We start from the raw sequence: 21,316 nt of genomic DNA, 5'->3' as shown, positions 1-21,316 counted from the left end.
TTTTAAAATAATAATTTGTTTATTATTAAATTATAACTTTCAGGTAATTATTATTTTTATATAAAATATAGCTTTTATGTTTTTGATATGCTTTTCTTTTATTGTTCTCTTTTGATTACATATATTTTTCATGAGACACAACAACACGACAAAATTTATAACCATTTTTTATGTCACATTGATTGAATTAAAGTTTAAAAAAAATTTTACAATTTCCATACACAGAACATACTTTTACACAATCGTACATATAGCTTCTTTTAAGAGCTTGACCAGAAACATTTTTTATTTTTACACCCTTTTTGATAACACATTTTTTCAAGCACATTTTTGTAACACATTCTTTATTTAACATACGGTATATTTTTATAAAATTTCTTTATTACCATTTTTATTTTACTGCCACATACCGCGGTATTTGCACTTTAATAAAGACCATTCATAGCATATTCATACCAATGTTTAACATATGTGTTAACCCTTTGAACATCTTTGTGTTTTTAAAATTTTCTAACTATAAAGAAGAAATCGCATCATTAAAAGTCGGCACGATGAGCTTCCGAACCAAAATTTAGTAGGTGTTATTACCAACATCTAAGATGCACTGTTGACTTTTTTCAACTAATACCCTTTTTTAAATTATAACTTTATCGATATTTTTTTACCACACAATTTATATCATCTTTTGATTTCATGGGTGAATATTATGGAGCCTACTCCATACAGCCGACCTGAACAACTTTTATACATATTCTTTATTCACACCAAGGACTTTTCAGACAAATTTTTTATACAGTTTTCTGTAAAACTGATTTTTTTTACTATATAAAAAAAACCTTTGACATGTTTAAACAGGATTTTTCCTGTTTTACCCTTTTTTGAAGCAGCCAACCAGAAACCAGATACATATACTCTTTATATGAAACCCTTTTCATATTAAAATTATTATTACAAATTTATTTTTAATACACCCTTTTTTTACAAATCTATAAAAAACACATTTGACAAGTTTAGCTGAAATTCTCCTGTTTGAGGAAACAGCCAACCAGATACAATTAATACCCTTTTATAATTACACTTTTTATACAAATTATTCATACAAATTATTTTTGATATTTCAAGTTTTTTTTTTACAAATCTATAAATGAAACGAAAAATTCCACGAAAATTCCGCATAGGGCCTAGTCAGGCACGAAAACGAAAATATTTTGTGCCAGGTGGGAACAAAACGAAAATTTTGTATCGGAGGGAGAAAATAAATACAATTTATAAGTAAATGACAAACAATTTATGATGTAAAAGTAAGGATATGAAGGCAAAAATCTAGGAAATTCCGCATTGCCACTTCAGACACAAAATGAAAATATTTGTGTCTGTTTGCTTACCAAAAGATATTTACCAATTACAGTCATGATCCAGACCACTTCCATACTATGAAACTCCATATCCCTCAGCACTGAAAAAATAAATAAAAAACAGAAATAATTTTTATACACATTTTTTATACACATTTTTATACATGTACATGTTTTTACGTTCAGAGTACAGACCCCCAGCCAATTATATTGTGGCTGAGAGACCAGATTTTTGTTTATACATTTTATGATACCCATCATTGAAAGTACAGACCCCCAGCCAATTATTTTGTGGCTGAGAGACCAAATTTTCTTATACCTTTTTATGATACCCATTTTTTATACATGTTTTTACTATGAGAGTACGGACCCCAGCCATCATGTGGCTGAGAGACCAGATTTTTTTTATACCTTTTCATGATACCGATCCTTAAGAGTACAGACCCCCAGCCAATTATACTGTGGCTGAGAGACCAGATTTTTTTTATACCTTTTTATGATACCCATTTTTTATACTTGTTTCTACGTTGAGAGTAGTGGACCCCCAGCCAATTATACTGTGGCTGAGAGACCAGATTTTTTTTTTTTACTTTTTATGATACCCATTTTTATACACATTTTTACACACAGTTTTATTACACATTTTTTTGAAACTCGCTATTTTAAATATTTAAAAACATTCTTTGACATATTTAACAGGATTTCTCCTGCTTTTTGAAGCAGTCAACCCGAGGCTGAGAGACCAGATACATTTTTAATACCCTTTTTATGATACCTTTTATGATGCCCATTTCATACAAATTATTCATCAATTTTTTTGCATATCTATAAAAAACCTTTGACAATTAAGTTTAATAGGATTTCTCCGATAGAATTACCACTTTTTACACTCGTACTAGAAACTGTCGACTAGAAACAATTTTTATACCCATCTTTTATACCCATTTTTATACATAATTTATACACCCATTCTTTATACCATTTCATACACAGTCTTATACACATTTTTTGAAACTCATTATTTTACATATTTAAAAAACCTTCTTTGACATGTTTACAGTTAAACTATTGTTTGTGATTTTTTTCCACTCCTTTTTTGCATTTAATACCCATTATGCATTTAACATATATCACCAAGCGACCAAAAACATTTTTATATCCAATTTTTATACCAATTTTTATACTAATTTTGTATACACATTTTTTTTAAACATACATCCTTTGATATATTTATAAACCTGTTTGACATGCATAAAATACATGTATTAATAATCAGAACGCGGCAGGAGAGTTTGTCAATAAACAATAAAATAAAATAAACAAAAAACGCCGAAGTATGTTATGTCGCGCAAAGTATGTTATGTCACGCGGCTGGTCAGACTGGCCAATCGAGATCGTCAAATTAAACATCAACCATATTTCATCAACACGATAACTAGCAAGTCATGTGGGGGGTGGGGGGTAATAAAACAGCCAGGTGTCTCAATTATCAGGAGCAATTATGTATACAAATCATCAAAATAAAAATAAACAGTCATATAACAAAGGCATTCAATACGATAGGCTAATGAAAAAATCAAATGACACGATAAAGTACAATAAAAATATCAACACACCTGCACGCCATTTCTTCCATCTTCGCCGTGCAACTCTCCCTCCTAAATATGCTTCTTCTTTTTCTTCTTCTACTTCTTCTTCCATCTACTTCTTCTTCCAGTACTGTACATACCTGAAAAAATCAAATGACGCAATATTAACACACCTGCAAAATCAATTTTCCATCTTCGCCGTGCGACGTTCCCTCCTAAACTGATTTTTTCTGTGTGCTCAAATGATCACGTGACCTATAATGTGTAAAGCGGGAAAATTGTCCGGGGTTTTTCGCCGTACTTCGGTCAACTCTGACCTTTTCATTATTGAAACAACAATAGATTTAACCAAGTGTTCTTTTGTTAAAATAAATATGGCGGGGTAAAATTCCAATCGCAACTTTTCGGCCCTTTCCGTCTGTTTTCGGATAAGGACCTCGAACATGTATGAATACATAGGATGGCTACGGCATTTCGGTCTAACCCACGCTAATATACATTCATTAAGTTCTTTTACTTTCAAGTTAAATTTCAGATACTTAAGTTCTGTTTAACCGTGCCTTTTCCTACACATTACAATGCATCCTCTTACAAATTATTTTATGCTGCATTAATGAGTTAAACTTTTTGTATGACTTAAAATTACGTTCTCGATACTCATGCGCAACACACAAGAAACATTTACAAAATTGTCGCCCTTGCATAGCGTCAAGTTAGCGTAAAAAAGACGTTAGCTCTGTGGTTTTCATTACGCACAAAGACAGCTGCTTTTTAACAGCGGAATATTAAAAAAATATTTGATTCAAATTTCAGCTATTTAAAAACGAAGACGGAAATGTTGTCTTTAAATTGTAGAAAAGGTATATACGAAATTTTGTTGTTGTTTTTTTAGACCAGCAACTATTAAATGTAAAAGCCGGTAACATGCCATTATTGGATATGGCTTACATGTTTCCAGCAAAAGTCACCTGCAAGAATATAGTCAAACAATATCTTTAGCACATGTAATTTGACTTTGAATTTCTAAATGAATATTTATATAGCATTATGTTTGTAATGTTTTTGTACACGAACAATCTTTAAATATGACATTTTTCAAATGTAAGTCATGCCTGCTCCATCTTTAAGGTCTTTTCTAGCAGATATGTTTTCATTGCCTACTTAAGTTATAGAAACATTTCTTTACATACCTTCAATTAGAAGAACTTCTTACCAACACAAACAGAACGTGTAAAGCGCATAACATAATAATTACAACTATTTCATACTTTTGGAAGGAATTTGAACTTGACCATCTTTTGAATTTTCATTAAAAAAAATCTTGAAAGATTTTTCCAGCATTCAAGAAGTTTCGAAAGTTTTCTATTCCCGTTTGCGGCTTTAACTTTCTTTTTCCAGACATTGAATCACTTTGAATGTGGCCAAAGTTATAAAAATAGATAAAATGTCTACAAAATTTATGTGGGTATTTTATCTTTATTTATTTAAATTATTTGTTTAAATGTCATTTAATAATGTAATGGATTAAAAGATTTTAATAAGATTTCGAATGTTATAGTTCTGGAAGTTAGATACTTATGGTCTAAGAAATAGTGTAGTGTCAAAGTCAACTAATCAAGGGATAATTAGCCGAGAGCATACTGTTTTATATGATATAAATCGATTCAACGAACACTCTGATTTTAACAATTTTTGAAAAAAAGTTACAAGGACTGTTCTATCTCCAAATGTTTTTTTTTAAGTTTTTAAGCAAGGAAATGTTAAAATCCACATATCTTTAACGATATTGAGATGTTCTCTCGACATCACGTTTAGTAGTTTTTAAATTTTCAAAATCCGACAATAAATATAAAAGTTATGCAATACTAAATCTTTACATGCTTTTTTCTCAAAAATAACAAATTAGCACTTAGAACAAAACGTTTTTCAAGCGACGAACAGGATATGAAAGAATCATTGACGGATCCTTTCGGAATAATGCCTGCTTACTGTAACAGCGAGATTCATTCTAGTTTTTTTTTTAAATTTCTTAAATATAATTCATTCACGGAGCTAGACTATTTTTAAACACAGATATAATATAGTATTTAATACTTACTAATTTTAATATGTTGTATACAGACAATAAAAGTATTACATAACTCATTTAGATACAATTTATGTGTTTTTTATTACGTACGGCGACATTGTATTTTCCCTCGTACTATTCCATTTTTTACAGGTATGACATCTCTCTAGCAGACGACACGTAAAATTGGAAACAATATGGCATTATTTCATAGCTTATTGTAATAGTTTTTATTTGTTTGGGTCGTCAGACCAAACAAATAATGGTAGCGAAATTTCAGAGTCTGATGCTGTTAATTGCAAATGCCGAAAGTAGGTCGCTTTTTTGAAGCGGTTACTTCCCTTTATATGTACACTAACGCCGAAAAATTCAGGGGAGATCACTGCGTACAGATGGTCAAATGACAGGCGCATTAATTTTCAAGCAAAATAATTCCCGAATGGTCGAAGATTTCTAATATTGCTTTATCCTTTATAGATATACATGCTTATAATAAACTCCATGATTATTAACATCTGTGTTAAACAACATTTAGCGTCGAAATAATAAGGGTTACAAACCCTAATTTAGAATATGTTTTTTTTTCTTCAGGCCTTTTACATATAACTTGACCGTGGCCGAGGGGTCTGGAGTTCAAATCCAGGAAGGCAACTCTTTTTTTCAAATTGTTTAAGTCAAATAAACATTGAATTGAATATCAGTTTTGCAATTAGTCTTAAAGCCAATTAACTACAATTAAAACGCTGGAAAGCACTGGTGGCACAATACTAAAACAAATTGGTTTATAATCTCACAACCTTCACCTTTCTGACATTCTGAGACCCAAACAAATTCAGCGCCTTCTGTGCTTTGATTATACATGATTTTTTTTCTATATAAACAAAGAAGGTCCGAAACGTGCATTATTCTACAACAATGCACTCGCCGTTCTTATTATCTCCCTGTGTATTTTCACATCGAGGGCGCCATTTTGTTTGAAAAATCTGATAAATAAAAAAAAACATTTTTTTGTCGAATTTTGTTGTGAAAACTATTTAGAATGAAAGAAAATGGTCTAACTAAGAAAATGAATCTTAACACCAATAAGTTTAATTTAGTCGTTAACGCTGTACAGACGTTTAAAGTGTCGTTTACGTGACGTCACAATGTAGCGCCTGGAAACTCTGAGGCGAAAACAAATTTAACCACCAACTTTATAGTAATTATTATATTTTTTCTTGATGTGTTAACATGGAAAAAGATATTAATTTTTCGTACATTATTGTACAGACGTTTAAAGTGTCGTTTACGTGACGTCACAATGTAGCGCCTGGAAACTCTGAGGCGAAAACAAATTTAACCACCAACTTTATAGTAATTATTATATTTTTTCTTGACGTGTTAACATGGAAAAAGATATTAATTTTTCGTACATTATTGTATAATAAAGCACGTTTTTCGTTCAAATGCTTGGTAATTAATCATTCAGGCCTATCGGCCTCCGTGATTATATTACTACGCATTTGAACTCAAACTGTGCATTATTCTACAACAATGCACTAAGAATTGATATATATATATTTCCTAAATAAAATCACAGTTTGACATTCTATATTTACACATGTGAAGTAATTATTATACACGTGACGAAACCACTAAATGTGTGACACGCGCAATATAGGGTAATAACAGGTACAGCAGCATTTATATCATTTTTAATAACGAGCATGTAAAATATAACACAAAATTGTATTTTTTTAAAACTTATTTATTCTCGTATATTCAAAAATGATCGTATTGGTATTTCGCCTATGAAATGGACATTTGTGTTTTAAAATATAATTAATATGCTTTAAGTAATAGATATACCATTGCTGCGTTGACGGTTTCTGGGTTTGCGTAAATTATACCATAATCACGTGACCTTTCTTATGCCTTAACCTCACGAGACGAAATCGAGTGAGGTTGCATAAGAAAGGTCACGTGATTATGGTATAATTTACGCAAACCCAGAAATCGTCAACGCACCAATGGTGTATCTGTTTTAACCTATAGCTCCGCCCAGAAACACTTACTCCTTCGATCTTCAAAACTGAAAATTATACCATAGTCTGGGTATGGTATAATTTACGGTTATTGGAAATTATACTTGGAAGAATTTTACATAAGAAGCGCTGAAGAGCTATAGGTTAAAATTTGTCTCGTGAGGTTAAGGCATAAGAAAGGTCACGTGATTATGGTATAATTTACGCAAACCCAGAAATCGTCAACGCAGCAATGGTATATCTATTACTAATCATAGAGCTAAAGTATATCTGCGGATTTTTGGTGTATTATTCTTAAATAACACATAGGTTTGTGGATAACACTTAAAATATCATCCAAAGGAAAATACTGTTACTCAAGTCGTGAATAAAAATAAAGTCTGAAAATATTTATAAGCATTATTATATATACATTTTTTTTTTAATTTTTTTTTAAAAATATTTCATTCAATAAAGTCCCTTTCATCATTCAGGTTATTTTAACTGTTAAACAATTGTCATTTAAAGTCTTTTCAATTCAAATCCAAGTGAGCGTCGATTTGTATCTTGCCGGGGAACGTCGAAGTCCGGAGACCGGAGTATCTTATGAACTTTAATCTTAATCGATTTTACGCTTGGTTTTTATTAAAACAAGCGTTTTGTTGAAAATCAATAAACTACAGTTTTTTAACGATTTATAGCAATATTAGTGTCTGCTGAAATGGATGCTTCTGTGAGATTTATTTCTTTGTTTCTTAACATATTTTCGAGCACACGATAGAAATGTCACTAAAAACACTATCTTGAATAATTGCCTTGATGTTAATCCTCGAAAGTTTTCATGTTTCGGATATATTATTATTTCGGATAAACGTACGACGATGCTGTCCGGTAATCTTGCGCACCTAAGCACTTATCAGCTAATTTACTACGATTCAAATAAATACAAAAAACTCATAATTATTTTCCTATTTGCAAAAATCTTTAAGACATATAATGACAGAAATATTTTTTGGAAATAACTCATTGAACTTCAGGAGTGCAACAATGTAAACACTTACCACCATGTTTAATCCCAACATTTATTTGTCCGGTGATCTTGCGCATGTGTTATGAATGACGTCACGGTAGCTTTTTTTAAAGTATGGTGTCCCAGTAATACTATCAATATAAATTTTGTGAGTCCAATTAATGAAAAGCTAATTTAAACTGTTCAAACAAAACTATAACACAAACTTATTTACATCAAGGGTTTGTTATTTTACTGTTCACTACTACACCTGGGACACCTGAAATCATCACTACCAGTCAATGTCTCAATTTCTGTACAGAATTTCAGATGCACCCATTGACTACACACAGTACAACACCAGTTAACAAATTCAATGCTCTTTTCTAGACCCTTTTACGCTTCCGTAGAAAAAAAATTGAAAAGCGCGGGAGGGGCCATTTTGACAAGATGGCGGGAATCGGCAGGAGATAACAACTGAACACACCTTAATTTGCAAAGGGAAAAAAGAAAATTTACAACATTTTATCGGTGCAATACTGCTTTAAAATGTGTGATATAGATTTTTTTTTGCTGGACGTAAGATTTTGGAACTGGATGAATAGACCATGTACATAGACAGGAATATAATGGGAAAATAGGTCAGTGGGCGTGTTTATGAATAAATAATTAGGATGACGAAATAATGTAAACAAATATGTTTGACAGATATTTTTTTGAACTTTCTTAACTTGTTGTAGTTCAAAGTAAGACCAAGTCACAAATTTTGGCTGAAAATTTCTAGCGACAGCATAAACAAACAGCCAAACAAAAGGAAATGCCGAGTGCGCAAGATCACCGGCCGCGCAAGATCACCGGACATGACTTTATTATTTTTACTGTACATTTGTAGGTCTTTTTATACATTTTCTTTTCCATCCAAATGTTTTTCTGTTGTTTTTTATGTTTTTTGAATGTTGACTTCAAACGTAAAATGCTATATATGTCATGATTTAAAACACTGTTTTTTTCAGTAAACAAAGGCATAATTATCCTTAGTATTAACACAACAGGCCAGGTTGGATGATATACAAGTAATATTTTCATCTGTCTTAATTTGGTGTACAATTGACAGTCTAGTGATGACTTTACATAGTCAATTAGTCATAGTGATACTTCTCATATTTTACATATGAGATTTGTTTTAATCCGTTCCCACTATCTTACGCTACCTATTTTATTCTTATAATTGCAAGGCTAAATGTTAATAATAATCTGTTTAATGTGAGATGCTGAAATATATGACATGTTTAGGATGAAATTGATATCAAAAGATAAAAAAAAAAAATTAAATTTGAAATTAAGCACGGTCCGCCTCAACTCGAGTCACGATCAGACCCAGTGTTTTTTTTCTTTATATAACTACTACCCTAAAACGGTACTGTTCCCAATAGAAAATAGACATTAAAATTCCCAATTTCCAATGTTTAAATTCCCAAAATGGCTGTTCAAAATAACCACAAGGCCAAGTGAATTCTCTGAAATCATATAAATCCAACATATTCATATAAATCACCACTCATTAGTTCTCCCTGGACAGTGGAAGCTGTTAGCTATCTATATTCATGATGACTAATCTTATTTCTAGCTGAAACAAGAGCCACCGCCGGGCGGGGGCAACGCTCGACTTTTTACTTTTTCTAAACGCAAACATAGAAAGGTTTGAACATATATTGATGTTTCCTTTTTATAAATTTAGTTGGTCTGTCTTGTCACATTAGTTTTGTTTATATATTTTGTATATATATGAATAGAAACATTAAGCATATTTCTAAAAATAGCAACAGTACGCAATTTCTAAAAATAGCAACAATGACGCAATTTCTAAAAATAGCAACAATGACGCAATTTCTAAAAATAGAAAAAAAATGACGCAATTTCTAAAAATAGAAAAAAAATGACGCCATTTCTAAAAATAGAAACAATGACGCAATTTCTAAAAATAGAAAAAAAATGACACAATTTCTAAAAATAGAAACAATGACGCAATTTCTAAAAATAGAAAAAAATGACGCAATTACTAAAAATAGCAACAATGACGCAATTTCTAAAAATAGAAAAAAAAATGACGCAATTTCTAAAAATAGAAAAAAATGACGCAATTACTAAAAATAGCAACAATGACGCAATTTCTAAAAATAGAAAAAATGACGCAATTTCTAAAAAAAAAAAGAACAAAAATGACGCAATTTCTAAAAATAGCAACAATGACACAATTTCTAAAAATAGAAAAAATGACGCAATTTCTAAAAATAGGAAAAAATGACGCAAATTCTAAAAATAGCAACAATGACGCAATTTCTAAAAATAGAAAAACATGACGCAATTTCTAAAAATAGAAAAAATGACGCAATTTCTAAAAATAGAAAAACATGACGCAATTTCTAAAAATAGAAAAAAAATGAAGCAATTTCTAAAAATAGAAAAAAATGACGCAATTTCTAAAAATAGAAACAATGACGCAATTTCTAAAAATAGAAACAATGACGCAATTTCTAAAAATAGAACAAAAATGACGAAATTTCTAAAAATAGAAAAAAATGACGCAATTTCTAAAAATAGCAACAATGACGCAATTTCTAAAAATAGAAAAAAAAATGACGCAAATTCTAAAAATAGCAACAATGACGCAATTTCTAAAAATAGAAAAAATGACGCAATTTCTAAAAATAGAAAAACATGACGCAATTATATACATGTATATATATGTATATATATATATATATATATATATATATATTTGATATATATTTATATATATATATTTGATATATATATATATATCTATATATGTATATATATATATATATATATATACATATATATATATATATATATATATATATATATATATATATATATATATATATATATATATATATATATATATATATATACCTGCATATATGTATATATATACACACACACATTTATATATATATTTATATATAATACATATACTATACATACACACACACCGATAAATGCACAATCTGAGAAAATTCAGTAATATAACCTTCAAGGTCAAGGTCATTAAAGAGCCCAAGCAAATTTGGGTTTGATAAACAACAAGGTCTGGTCCTTAAGAATGTTCTGTTATAATATGAAGTTTATCCCTTCAAAAATAGCAAAGTTACAGTCAGTTACTGCCAAAACAATGAAAATTTCAATAATTTGACCTTCAAAGGCAATGTCATTAATGAGTGAAGGTCAAGGTCTTTCGGTATATTTTTAACAGTTATCTTTGAAGATTATTATGTTCAAGTTTGAAGACAATCCATTCAAAAATAACAAAGTTACAGCCAATAATAGCCAAAAAAATGAAAATTTCAATAATTTGACCTTCAAAGTCAAGGTCATTGATGAGTGAATGTCAAGGTCTGACTGGTTATTTTTAAGGGATATCCTTGAAGATTATTATGTTCAAGTTTGAAGACAATCCATTCAAAAATAACAAAGTAACAGCCAATAACAGCATGAACAAGCAAAAATTGGACTTTTAACCTTGAAGGTCAAGGTCATTTATGGATGAAGGTCAAGGTTAGTGTGGTCTACTGAAAGGTCTTGTCCCAAGGGTTGTTGTGGCCAAGTATGAAGACAATACACCAAGAAATAAAAAAGTTATGATCCAGGTACAAGTTTTCGGACGGCAACGGCAACGGAGACGGCAACGGCAACGCCGACCTGTCCAAAAATATGGTCCGCCCCATCCAAACATACGGTCCAACTTGTCTCACCGTCGGCCCTGTCCTACGACAGAATTTAGCTTTCGCTTTACCATACCTGTTTAATGTGAGGCATTATACTGGAAACTTATACAAAATAAAAGAACCCTTTCAATATATGCTTGTACAACAAATGGATATGTCTTTTACCTGTAAACTGTATTTGATGACCTAAAACACATTATATCATGACAATTTTGTACCTTGATGTACATGCACAGCACCTAAGCAGCCTGCATTTTTTTTAAATTTTCTTTCAGAGATTATAATTTAATTATTACTTAATTTTGATAATATTTTGGAACATTATGTTACTAGGACAATTAAGATATGAAGAGACTGTCATATTTCCTTTATTAACATGACATGGTGCTGTTGCTGGTCTATTCACTTTAAATCCAAGTTTAAACACTGCTACTGTTAATATTAAGAGAAGGATGGTCTAGTGCCTGCTGCTCAATCCAGGGATTGTAGGTTCAAGCCCTAATGTGGTTTCCTCACCTGGCACAATGATTAGTTCAAGGAAGTAGACTGAATGTTGCAAGAATTGTTTAACAATCAAGCTTAAATAAATTTCAATTGATCTAATGCTTAACCCTTAAACTGCTGGAAACGAAAGCATTAATTTAAGGCTTTGCCACCAGTATAGAGCACCGTGCAGTCTGACCAGGCTCTATACTGTTGGCTGACAAACTTTTAATATTCAAATTGATATCCCTACAATTGATAATGGACAGTCCCAAAATGGAAGTGGGACAAGTCCATTTAAAATATTCAGCATGTTAAGGGTTAATGCTAAATTGCATTATTATTGGACTGTATTCCAGGGAGGCGTCTATGCTTTTTTCAGTTATATACATGTAAGTTATAAAAGAATTGTGGCAGGGCCCATGGAGAGGGAAAAATTACATTGTATAGGGGAAAGAGGTGGACAATTTAAAAACAGATCAAACATTTTAAATCTTAAATTATACCATTCTTATGATTAATGAATTTAATTACAGTAAGCTTAGGTCTAATGAATACCCAAATCATATTTGCAAGGTCTGAATCGTGTCTTCAAGTAATAATTTCAGCACTTGAAATGTGGTTTATCATGATTTATTACATGGCTAAATAAGATGATGACAAGTGGTAATTTGAATATTGATGGTGAGTTAAAATAAAAGTACTAGAAGTAGTTAATACGTCGGACTAGAAAATCTGCAGATTGCTGCCTGTTATGTTTCAAACACAACAAAGTGCAAGCAGTGGTTTTTGTAAGAAACTGAGCAATCAATAATTGTTGCTGGTTGGTTTCTGGATTACATATTGTCTCTTTAAGCATACAGTTTTCCACACTATAAAACTAAAAAATAAATTCTGTATAAAGCATAAAAGGGAATGATTTCTTGTTGTTTTTCAGTCACAGGAAGCAATGCTGAAGAAAAAGCTCCAGGCATTTTTGTCTGAGATGCTGAAACTAGGGACGGTAAAAGGTTTTAAGTACTTTGCGATGTATATGCGTGGCCGGGAGGAAATGGTACTGAGCGTGTTAAATCACCCTCAGGTAAGGTTTGGTGGTTCTTTTAATAATCAATGGTGTGTCAGAATCTGTTAGTACATGTAGCTGAACATTTAGTACTTTTTCTTTGAAATTTTATACACTTCTTTAATTTGATAATATATAATTTGTATATGATGTTGTTTTAGAAATTCTATTGTTATTGTTTTACTTTCATGTGATAAGTTTATAATAATTATCCTGACGCTCACTGAGTATATCTAGTCCAGTGCATTTCAATTTTAATGTCCAGCACTGCATACTGTTAAAACTAACCAAAAATGAAACTAACCAAAAATGTCAAAGATGTATTAAAATATTATAAGTATGTTTGTTATTGTGTTTATTAAATATTGACATCATCATTACAGAGTATATCTAGTCCAGTTCACAGCAAGCCAGATCATTCTGAGACAGAGAGGAAAACATTGTCAAAATCTGAAAGTTTCAGCTCTCAAAACCTGCCATATGATCAGTAAGACTTCTTTTATTTCACATACATATACAATCTATAGTAATGATACAGGAATTATGTAGGATACCAAAGTTGTGTATGTTTAGTTCATGTCACTTTAAATGGGAGCAAATGCAGCATGAATTGACTAAAGATTATTTATCAAATGAACTTGGAAGACTTATGTAATGTCAGTTTGAAAAAAAAACAAATTCAAGAACAAAATATGAAATATTTCACCTCTGTAAAGACATTAGAACTGTATTATTTTTGTGACTACACTATTCAACTATTGTTTTTTGTTGCATTTTTTGGCCTCTTGTGGTTTGATTATTTAAAAAAAACTGTGAAAATGCACATGTCTGAAGCTTATGTCAGTATATTGTAAGAAACTTGTAACAGTAAGAATACATTAGTATACACATGTATCAAGTTACAAGTCAGAAATTACCAAATGCATTACCAAATTTACAGGTTACCAAAATGCATTTGAATATTATTATAAATATTGATGTAATGACCTTTCTATAAGTATCCATAAGGTAATTTAGATACAGGATAGATATTGTAAAAAAATCAAATAGTGTGCCGTGGTATGGAAAACGGTTGTTGAAAAACTCTGTTCTACTGCTTTTTTTCTTTCGTGAGTTTAAACTATGCAGCAAAGGAAAGGCTTTTAAACATTTATATTTGTATTTTAGGCGATCACTGATGCTGTCCGTCCGTTCACAGATGATTCTCAGTACCCATGGTGTAAAAGATGTAGGTTTACCACCAGCATCTCCTAGTGCAGAGGAGTCACTACCTACTGTAAGTTAATATCCGCTGGTAGCTGTATTAATATGGAGTATATTCATAAGATTTATGATATAAAGTTTAAGTTAATATTTTTTTGTTATTTATGATTTTTTATCTTCATGTCATTGCAATGGCCTAGAGGTTAAGGTTGCTAAATTCAGTTGCCTATCCATTGTTGTTGTGCTTTGTTATCATGTACTGAATGGTAAAATTTGTTATGTAAGGAAACTATCTTAGTAGGCATGTGATTATAGTTATGTAACCACTTCTGATTGAGATGATGCTAAAATAAGCGGCACTTCGGGTATTCCTTCAATAGTAAAACCAGCAAGATCTCAGATAAAAAGAATATTAAATTAAATTCGTGTAAGTTCATTACATAATTTCTTCAACTCATTCAATAAATACATTATAAAAACTTACTCTCATTCAATATCTTCTATATAAATCATCATTAAAATAAAATGTTTTCTTGTATGTATTTCAGGATGAGAAATCAACATTATTCCTTATAGCTGGTTATAGTAGATACAACTGTCCGTATGTATGGGTGAGATCAAATCATGACCGACTTGTTAAACTCACTGGGGAATCCAGGGAAAGAGATTGTCCATTGAAATTAAAGACGACAATGAAATGGAAAGATAATGGTAAGTCCATATGTTTTTATCTGCTTAAGTTGATCAGCTGTGTTGAATATGTAGGTTATAGAATGATTTCTATTATACGTGAAATTATATATAAAAAGCAACAATTATGATTTTAAACAAAATATTAATTTTTTTAATGATGCCTTTAATTTTACCTTGAGCTGAGTTATTAAAGCTGCATGGCTCTAGAAATTTACATGTTATGTGCAATTAAAGAATGATATTGAAGTATTTATCACCATATTGCTACAGCATTACTAATGCAGTATAGGTTATTTTTGCATAATTTGACCAGATTTTGTTAATTTAAGTGGATTGTAAGTCTCATTATAGGCTATTTTTCATATTTCGACCTCTTTTTGGTAATTTATGTGGATTGAAAGTGCTTCACTTCACAATATTTTTTCTTTTAAATAAAATTTCAATTTTGTTCATGAAAAGCATGAATCTGGAGCCAAGCTGCCTTTGAGATAGTTGTGCCTCAATATTTTGGTTCAGATTCCTCTCAAAATGTTACATTCTATTATGTGAGGAGACCATTTACCTAGCTTACTGAATGTTGGAGGTTCAATTTGGTGATTGCTTGTGTCATAAATGAAATATAGACAGAATGATGGCATTTTTTCTTGTACTAAATAAGCAAAAAAGTCATAATCTGAGAAAAATAATCATTTATAAAACTCAAATGGCAATCATTTTTTAAATGGTGAAGATAAAAAGTAAAGTCAGTTAGTAACAGTATAGTTAAAGGTAATATTGACACTCATAATAAGGAATTATGATTATTCAGTCTAATGTAGTATGAAAAGACAAATTAAAAATCTCTTCCAAAATAGATTGCATTTTTTTTGTATGTAAATACTTTAGCAAAAATACATTGTTCTATTTTATTCACAAATTATTTTGCTATGCGATAATACATTGTTCTATTTTATTTACAAATTATTTTGCTATGCGATATGGTAGCATTGTTCTATTTCATCACTTTATTCACAGTTTATTTTTATGAATGGGATATCATAACAGTTAACTATTTTATCATTTTATTCACAGATGTTTTTGTATGGGATATCATAGCAGAGCTGGTGAAGTTATGTACATATCCAGCCCCAAGAAATCCTTTTGAGATAGATTTTGATTACTTCTCAATGTTGCCATTGTCAGAGAAAGTGTTAGCTACGGCTGCCATGGTAACCATTCTTCAGAAAATTCTCATTCAGACATCAGATCACAAGCAGTATGCTGGACCAGGTATATATGTTATATTTAACCTTTAACCTTATGAGTTTGTACAAGAGTTTTGCATCGTTTTGACTATGGTGTTATACTGCTGTTTTAAAGGAACTCCACTGAGGTCCAAAAATCTAAAAACATGAAATTAAGATTTTTTCTCATATCAGCTGATGTACTTGAAACAGGAAGATGAGGACAAAATAGTAAAATTTTATTCAGAAATAATTGAAAATTGAATTTTTATCTTATTTTTATCCGATTAGATTGAAATGATTTTTTGGGTATTTTTCATATTAGAATGATTATTCTGGTACAACAGAGAGAGCCAATGATCTGATAGTTTGCACATGTTATTGGTGTAGACCTACATCAAATGAAACATTTATTTTGAAAAATTATTTCCAGTCCTGTCATGTCAAAAAAACTCAGTTGAGGCCCTTTAAGGGATTGATATTAATCCCTTACCATTCTAAATATATTAAACAAATTTGTCCATCTTTGGACTAAAGACTAAATTATGTTTTGGATTATAAAAAAAAAGAAAAAATGAAGTAACTGAATTGCAAACTAATGCAGACAGTATGGATGTTCCAGCTGATTTTTGTCTGACATGGTTGCATGAGATAGATTCAGTTGATGCCAGCATGGTAAAGATGGTAAAGAATAAATGCTTAAAGAATAAATGCTTTGAATGCCAAATTGATTATGGCGTGACTATGCCATCAGTTGGAATCATTCAAGCATATACTATTGAAGAAGAGGGGGAGAACTATTGTACTCACCCTTGTGTAATCATCACCATCTTACACTGGTTAAGTTTTTTCATGCAAGTTGGTATCTCCAAACTGCTAAAGGGAATATGTTGAAATTTCAGACACTTATTTGAGAGCATAATAGGAGGTTGCTGTCAGTTTGACAGAGTTATGGCCCTACATTATTCAGAGACATATTTTCTATCAAGCAGTAAGATAAGTCAAGCATGCTGTCCTTCTGACAGCTGTTGTTATTCCTTACTTACCTAGAATTTGCTAAATCTAGTCTTGAAAAACCTCATTAAATTAAATATTTCTTCAGTCAAAATTATATTGCCCCACTTCTGTTGAAGTTTGATGTCCTGTAAACAGATCAAATGACTTCAGATATTACACTTTTACACAATTATCTTGTGTATTTTCTATGTAAAATCAACCTTAAAACCTTGAACCATGTTTTTTTTGTGTGTGTGTTTTTTGTTGGTTTTTTTTTAATTTGAGAAGGAATTTATTATTATCAATACTCGACAATAGCTATTTTTTTTTTCTTCAGTATTTGAAGAGTTACAACTCATAACGAAACTACATTTTAGTAGTTTAGAAAAACTTGTTCAGGAACAGGGCCTCCCAGTTTTACAAAAGCAGCAGCAACAACAACAACAGAGGTCAAGGTCACAGTCATCACATATGACCTCAAGGTCAAGGACATCATCATATAATCAGCCAATGAACACAGGATATCAGAATGCACCTCAACAAACAGTATGGTTACATGCAAACTCAGGCAATGTTTTGAGAAACAGACCTGTTTATGTAAAACACAGTTCATTACATGATGACTTGCAATATTCATTATACACATGTAGTTTTCATAGCTAACACACTGAGTGGTAAACCCTAGCATGATAAAATTTTTGAGAAAAACAATTGTCCATGCTAATTGATTTTGTTTTAAAGCAGCACGCCTCCAAATTCATACTTATTTTCAAGAAAATTTTGAAAAATTTAAAAATATTGTCAATTACAAAACAGCAGTCAAAAATATGCAAAAGTAACCCTTTTACTGTGTTAGTCATGTAAATTAGGAAAATATGGTGATAAATTCTGCAAATCAAGCTAGTTCATTGAATAAATTATTGTAAATTATTACTTGAATTATCAATAATTTTACTTTTCTTTAAAAATTACAATTTTTCTTTCAAGTTATTTTCTTTGGATTTTTTTTTTGGGGGGGGGGGGGGGGGGGGGGGGGGGGGGTGGCGGGGGGGGGGGGGGTTTCATCTGGAGGCATGCAGCTTTTTTTTTTTTTTTAAAGATATATCAAGCCTCGGACAATTATTATACTTTTTTTCTTTTGGAACCTTGGCAAACCAAACATATGTTTTATAATGCTTTGATAATAGAATATTAGAATTTAAAAGCATATTATTTAGATGCTAAGCAATTGGAAGAAAGTAGCGATGAATGTGACGTATTATGTCACAATTGTATAAGAATAAACTAAGTGGTATTTTGACTTCCATACAAAATACTAAATCACTATAACCTTACTGTATTGCCAAAAATGCAAAGGAAGCAATAGCTGATTCGACGGAAGGAATTGCCAGCTCCATCTTACAACTGTTGTTCTATATTGTTTAAAAATACTTTGTGAGATTTTATGTCCAATCAAGAAACAAAACAAAAATATTTTAGAATTCATTGTAAGTCAATGTTTCTATTCCAGGTTAAGTAATTGTCATTTATATCACTGTTAACTATTGATTTATATCACTGTTAATTATTGCCAGTAAATCATCATAAATTACAGTTAACCTTGTATTGTGAATTACAGGTACTGCTTACATAGTATGGTTAAGAAATGATATATCCCAAACTGATTTTTATCAGTCAATAAAATCACTGTTCAGAGTTCCGATGCGAGGAATTATATCACGATGGCGTAGCCCGAGTGATATAATGATGTGCATCTGAAAGACAGTGATTTTATAAAGCGATAAAATCACCGATTTGGATATATTATTTCGATTCTAACACGACATTAACAAATAAATGCTGCCATACCTGATATTAAGCTAAATTGCGGCTGATTTGTTTCCATACTTATTTTCAGTGCGTCGCATCTTTAGTGGTTAAGTCACATGTATTATGATTATGTCACATGTCTAAATATAGAACGTCAAACTGTGATTTTATTGTATAATAACACACACTTTTGGTTCTTCTATGTTCAATAGGGAACATTGCGGGTCGTGTTAGAATAAATTTAAAGCCACCATTTTAATTGTTAATGCACCGCGTTATAAATCACTGTGTTTTTTTTTTTCAGTTTTGTTTTTACATTTTTACTGCTATCAAATAATCATTTGATTGTGAATGACCACTAGTAAATTGTTGTTTGGGATTTATTTTTTAATTACTGCTAGCTCAGCCTCTTAAGATACTTTTAGCCATTCCATTGTTAGGAACTGCAAGTAAAGCATCATGTAAATTTCTTAAGATATATTTTTTGTTATTTATTGCTAATATAAAATAATTATCAAATAGCAATTAGTCATTTTATTCCAATACATTGATAGGCACAACAAAGTCAGAAACACAGCTATCTATATAAATTGTAAATATTAGGTTGGCAAATCTTGATTAAGCACAGTGAGCAACAACATACTTTAAACCACACTAAACCATTCAGTTAAAAGCATTGTTAGCCAAAACATAGTTAAAACCACATAAAATCATATAGGTAAAGTCATAGCTAGCCACAATGTAGCTAAAAGCACATCAAACCATTTAGTTAAGTCATTTTAGCCATAATGTAGTTAAAACAACATCAAACCATTGTAGTTAAATTCATTGTTAGCCACAACTGTCAACATGCAATGTACATTGTAGTTAAAACCACCTCAAATTATTTTAGTTAGAGTTGATATCAGCCACAACATAGTTAAAACCACATCAAACCATTGTAGTTAAAGTCATTGTTAGCCACAACTGTCAACTTAGTTAAAACAACCTCAAAATTATTTTAGTTAGAGTTGCTTTTAGCCACAGCCTATTTAAAACACATCAAACCATTAATTTTAATTAAAGTCATTGTTAGCGACAACATAGTTAAAACCACTTTTAACCATTTGAGGAAAAAGTCATTGTTAGCCTAAGCATAGTTAAAACCCTTCAAACCGTTGAGTTAAAGTCATCGCTACCCACAATATAGTTAAAGCCATATCAAACCATTGAAGTTAAAATCATTGTAAATCACAATGTATTTAAAACCACATTAAACCATTTTAGTTAAAGTCATTGTTTGCTGCAATATAGTTAAAAGCAAGTTTAGGAGTAGAAACCATGGTTTTATGTAACATGCATAAAACGCAAAGTTACACCTTTGTAGTGAAAGCTGCTGTTAGCTTTAACAGTTTATAAAAATATATAGGATTATTATTAAAATCACTAATGCATTAGAATAAAAAGCATAGCAAGTACATGTGTATATTGTTAAAGCACTGCTAGTTTTATAGTTAAAGCACACCTAGTATTAAAGTTAAAGCACAGCTTGCCTTGGTATCACTGTTAGCCATATAAATAGTCTAAAGCACATTATTGTAGTGCCATCTCATAATTAAAACACATACAATTTTTGAACATTGCTGATAATATCTGCTTAAAGAACGACTAGGTATTTTGTTGAAGGGCACCTGATCCGTGTGAAAGAAAATAACTGGATTCGATGACAATTGTAAAACCTTAATCTGTGGTACTTGTGCAATATTTTCACCTTTTTCATACCTCTACTCTGATAGATAGATTGACATAATTTAGTCCCTATTATTCACATTGGCCTTAGAAGACTATTTACTTTTAATAACTTATCTTCCTTTTTCTTTTTTTACCAAAATAATGGTTAGCATATGATTATACTCTTAGCAAGGCAGTTAATTGTAATTATTATTGGTACACAAATGATACATCATAAAATATAGGTCCAGTTCAAATTTTGCTTCAGACCACTTATTTTTCATGTAGTTAAGGTGACTGAGGGTGGTATTAATCATCTTTAGTGATTGCTCAATTTTCAATATGGAACAATCCAGGTTGAGG

The 21,316-nt window shown here is 30.8% G+C and overlaps 1 protein-coding gene across 1 annotated transcript; it reads left to right on the top strand.

Annotated features, from left to right (window-relative positions):
* Window positions 1-7,541: 7,541 nt before the first annotated feature.
* Window positions 7,542-18,097, top strand: LOC132720433 (uncharacterized). Its single transcript, XM_060704581.1, has 7 exons — window positions 7,542-7,748; window positions 13,194-13,337; window positions 13,703-13,806; window positions 14,487-14,595; window positions 15,071-15,233; window positions 16,287-16,484; window positions 17,772-18,097. Exons 1-7 carry the CDS (start codon window positions 7,737-7,739, stop codon window positions 18,095-18,097), a joined length of 1,056 nt encoding a protein of 351 aa, XP_060560564.1. The 5' UTR covers window positions 7,542-7,736.
* The last annotated feature ends 3,219 nt before the right edge of the window (window positions 18,098-21,316 follow it).

The sequence above is a fragment of the Ruditapes philippinarum genome, unplaced genomic scaffold (genome assembly GCF_026571515.1).
Source record: "Ruditapes philippinarum isolate M1 unplaced genomic scaffold, ASM2657151v2 ctg1599_1_1_1_1, whole genome shotgun sequence".
Classification (NCBI taxonomy): domain Eukaryota; kingdom Metazoa; phylum Mollusca; class Bivalvia; order Venerida; family Veneridae; genus Ruditapes; species Ruditapes philippinarum.
The sequence above is the reverse complement of the archived record's forward strand: the minus strand, read 5'-3'. Positions and strand labels throughout refer to the sequence as shown.

Bases quoted from the DNA above. Each gene is read 5' to 3' on its own strand.
- LOC132720433 (XM_060704581.1), top strand. The intron at 13,338-13,702 runs GTAAGGTTTGGT...TCATCATTACAG, and splicing joins GCGTGTTAAATCACCCTCAG to AGTATATCTAGTCCAGTTCA. The intron at 13,807-14,486 runs GTAAGACTTCTT...TTTGTATTTTAG, and splicing joins CAAAACCTGCCATATGATCA to GCGATCACTGATGCTGTCCG.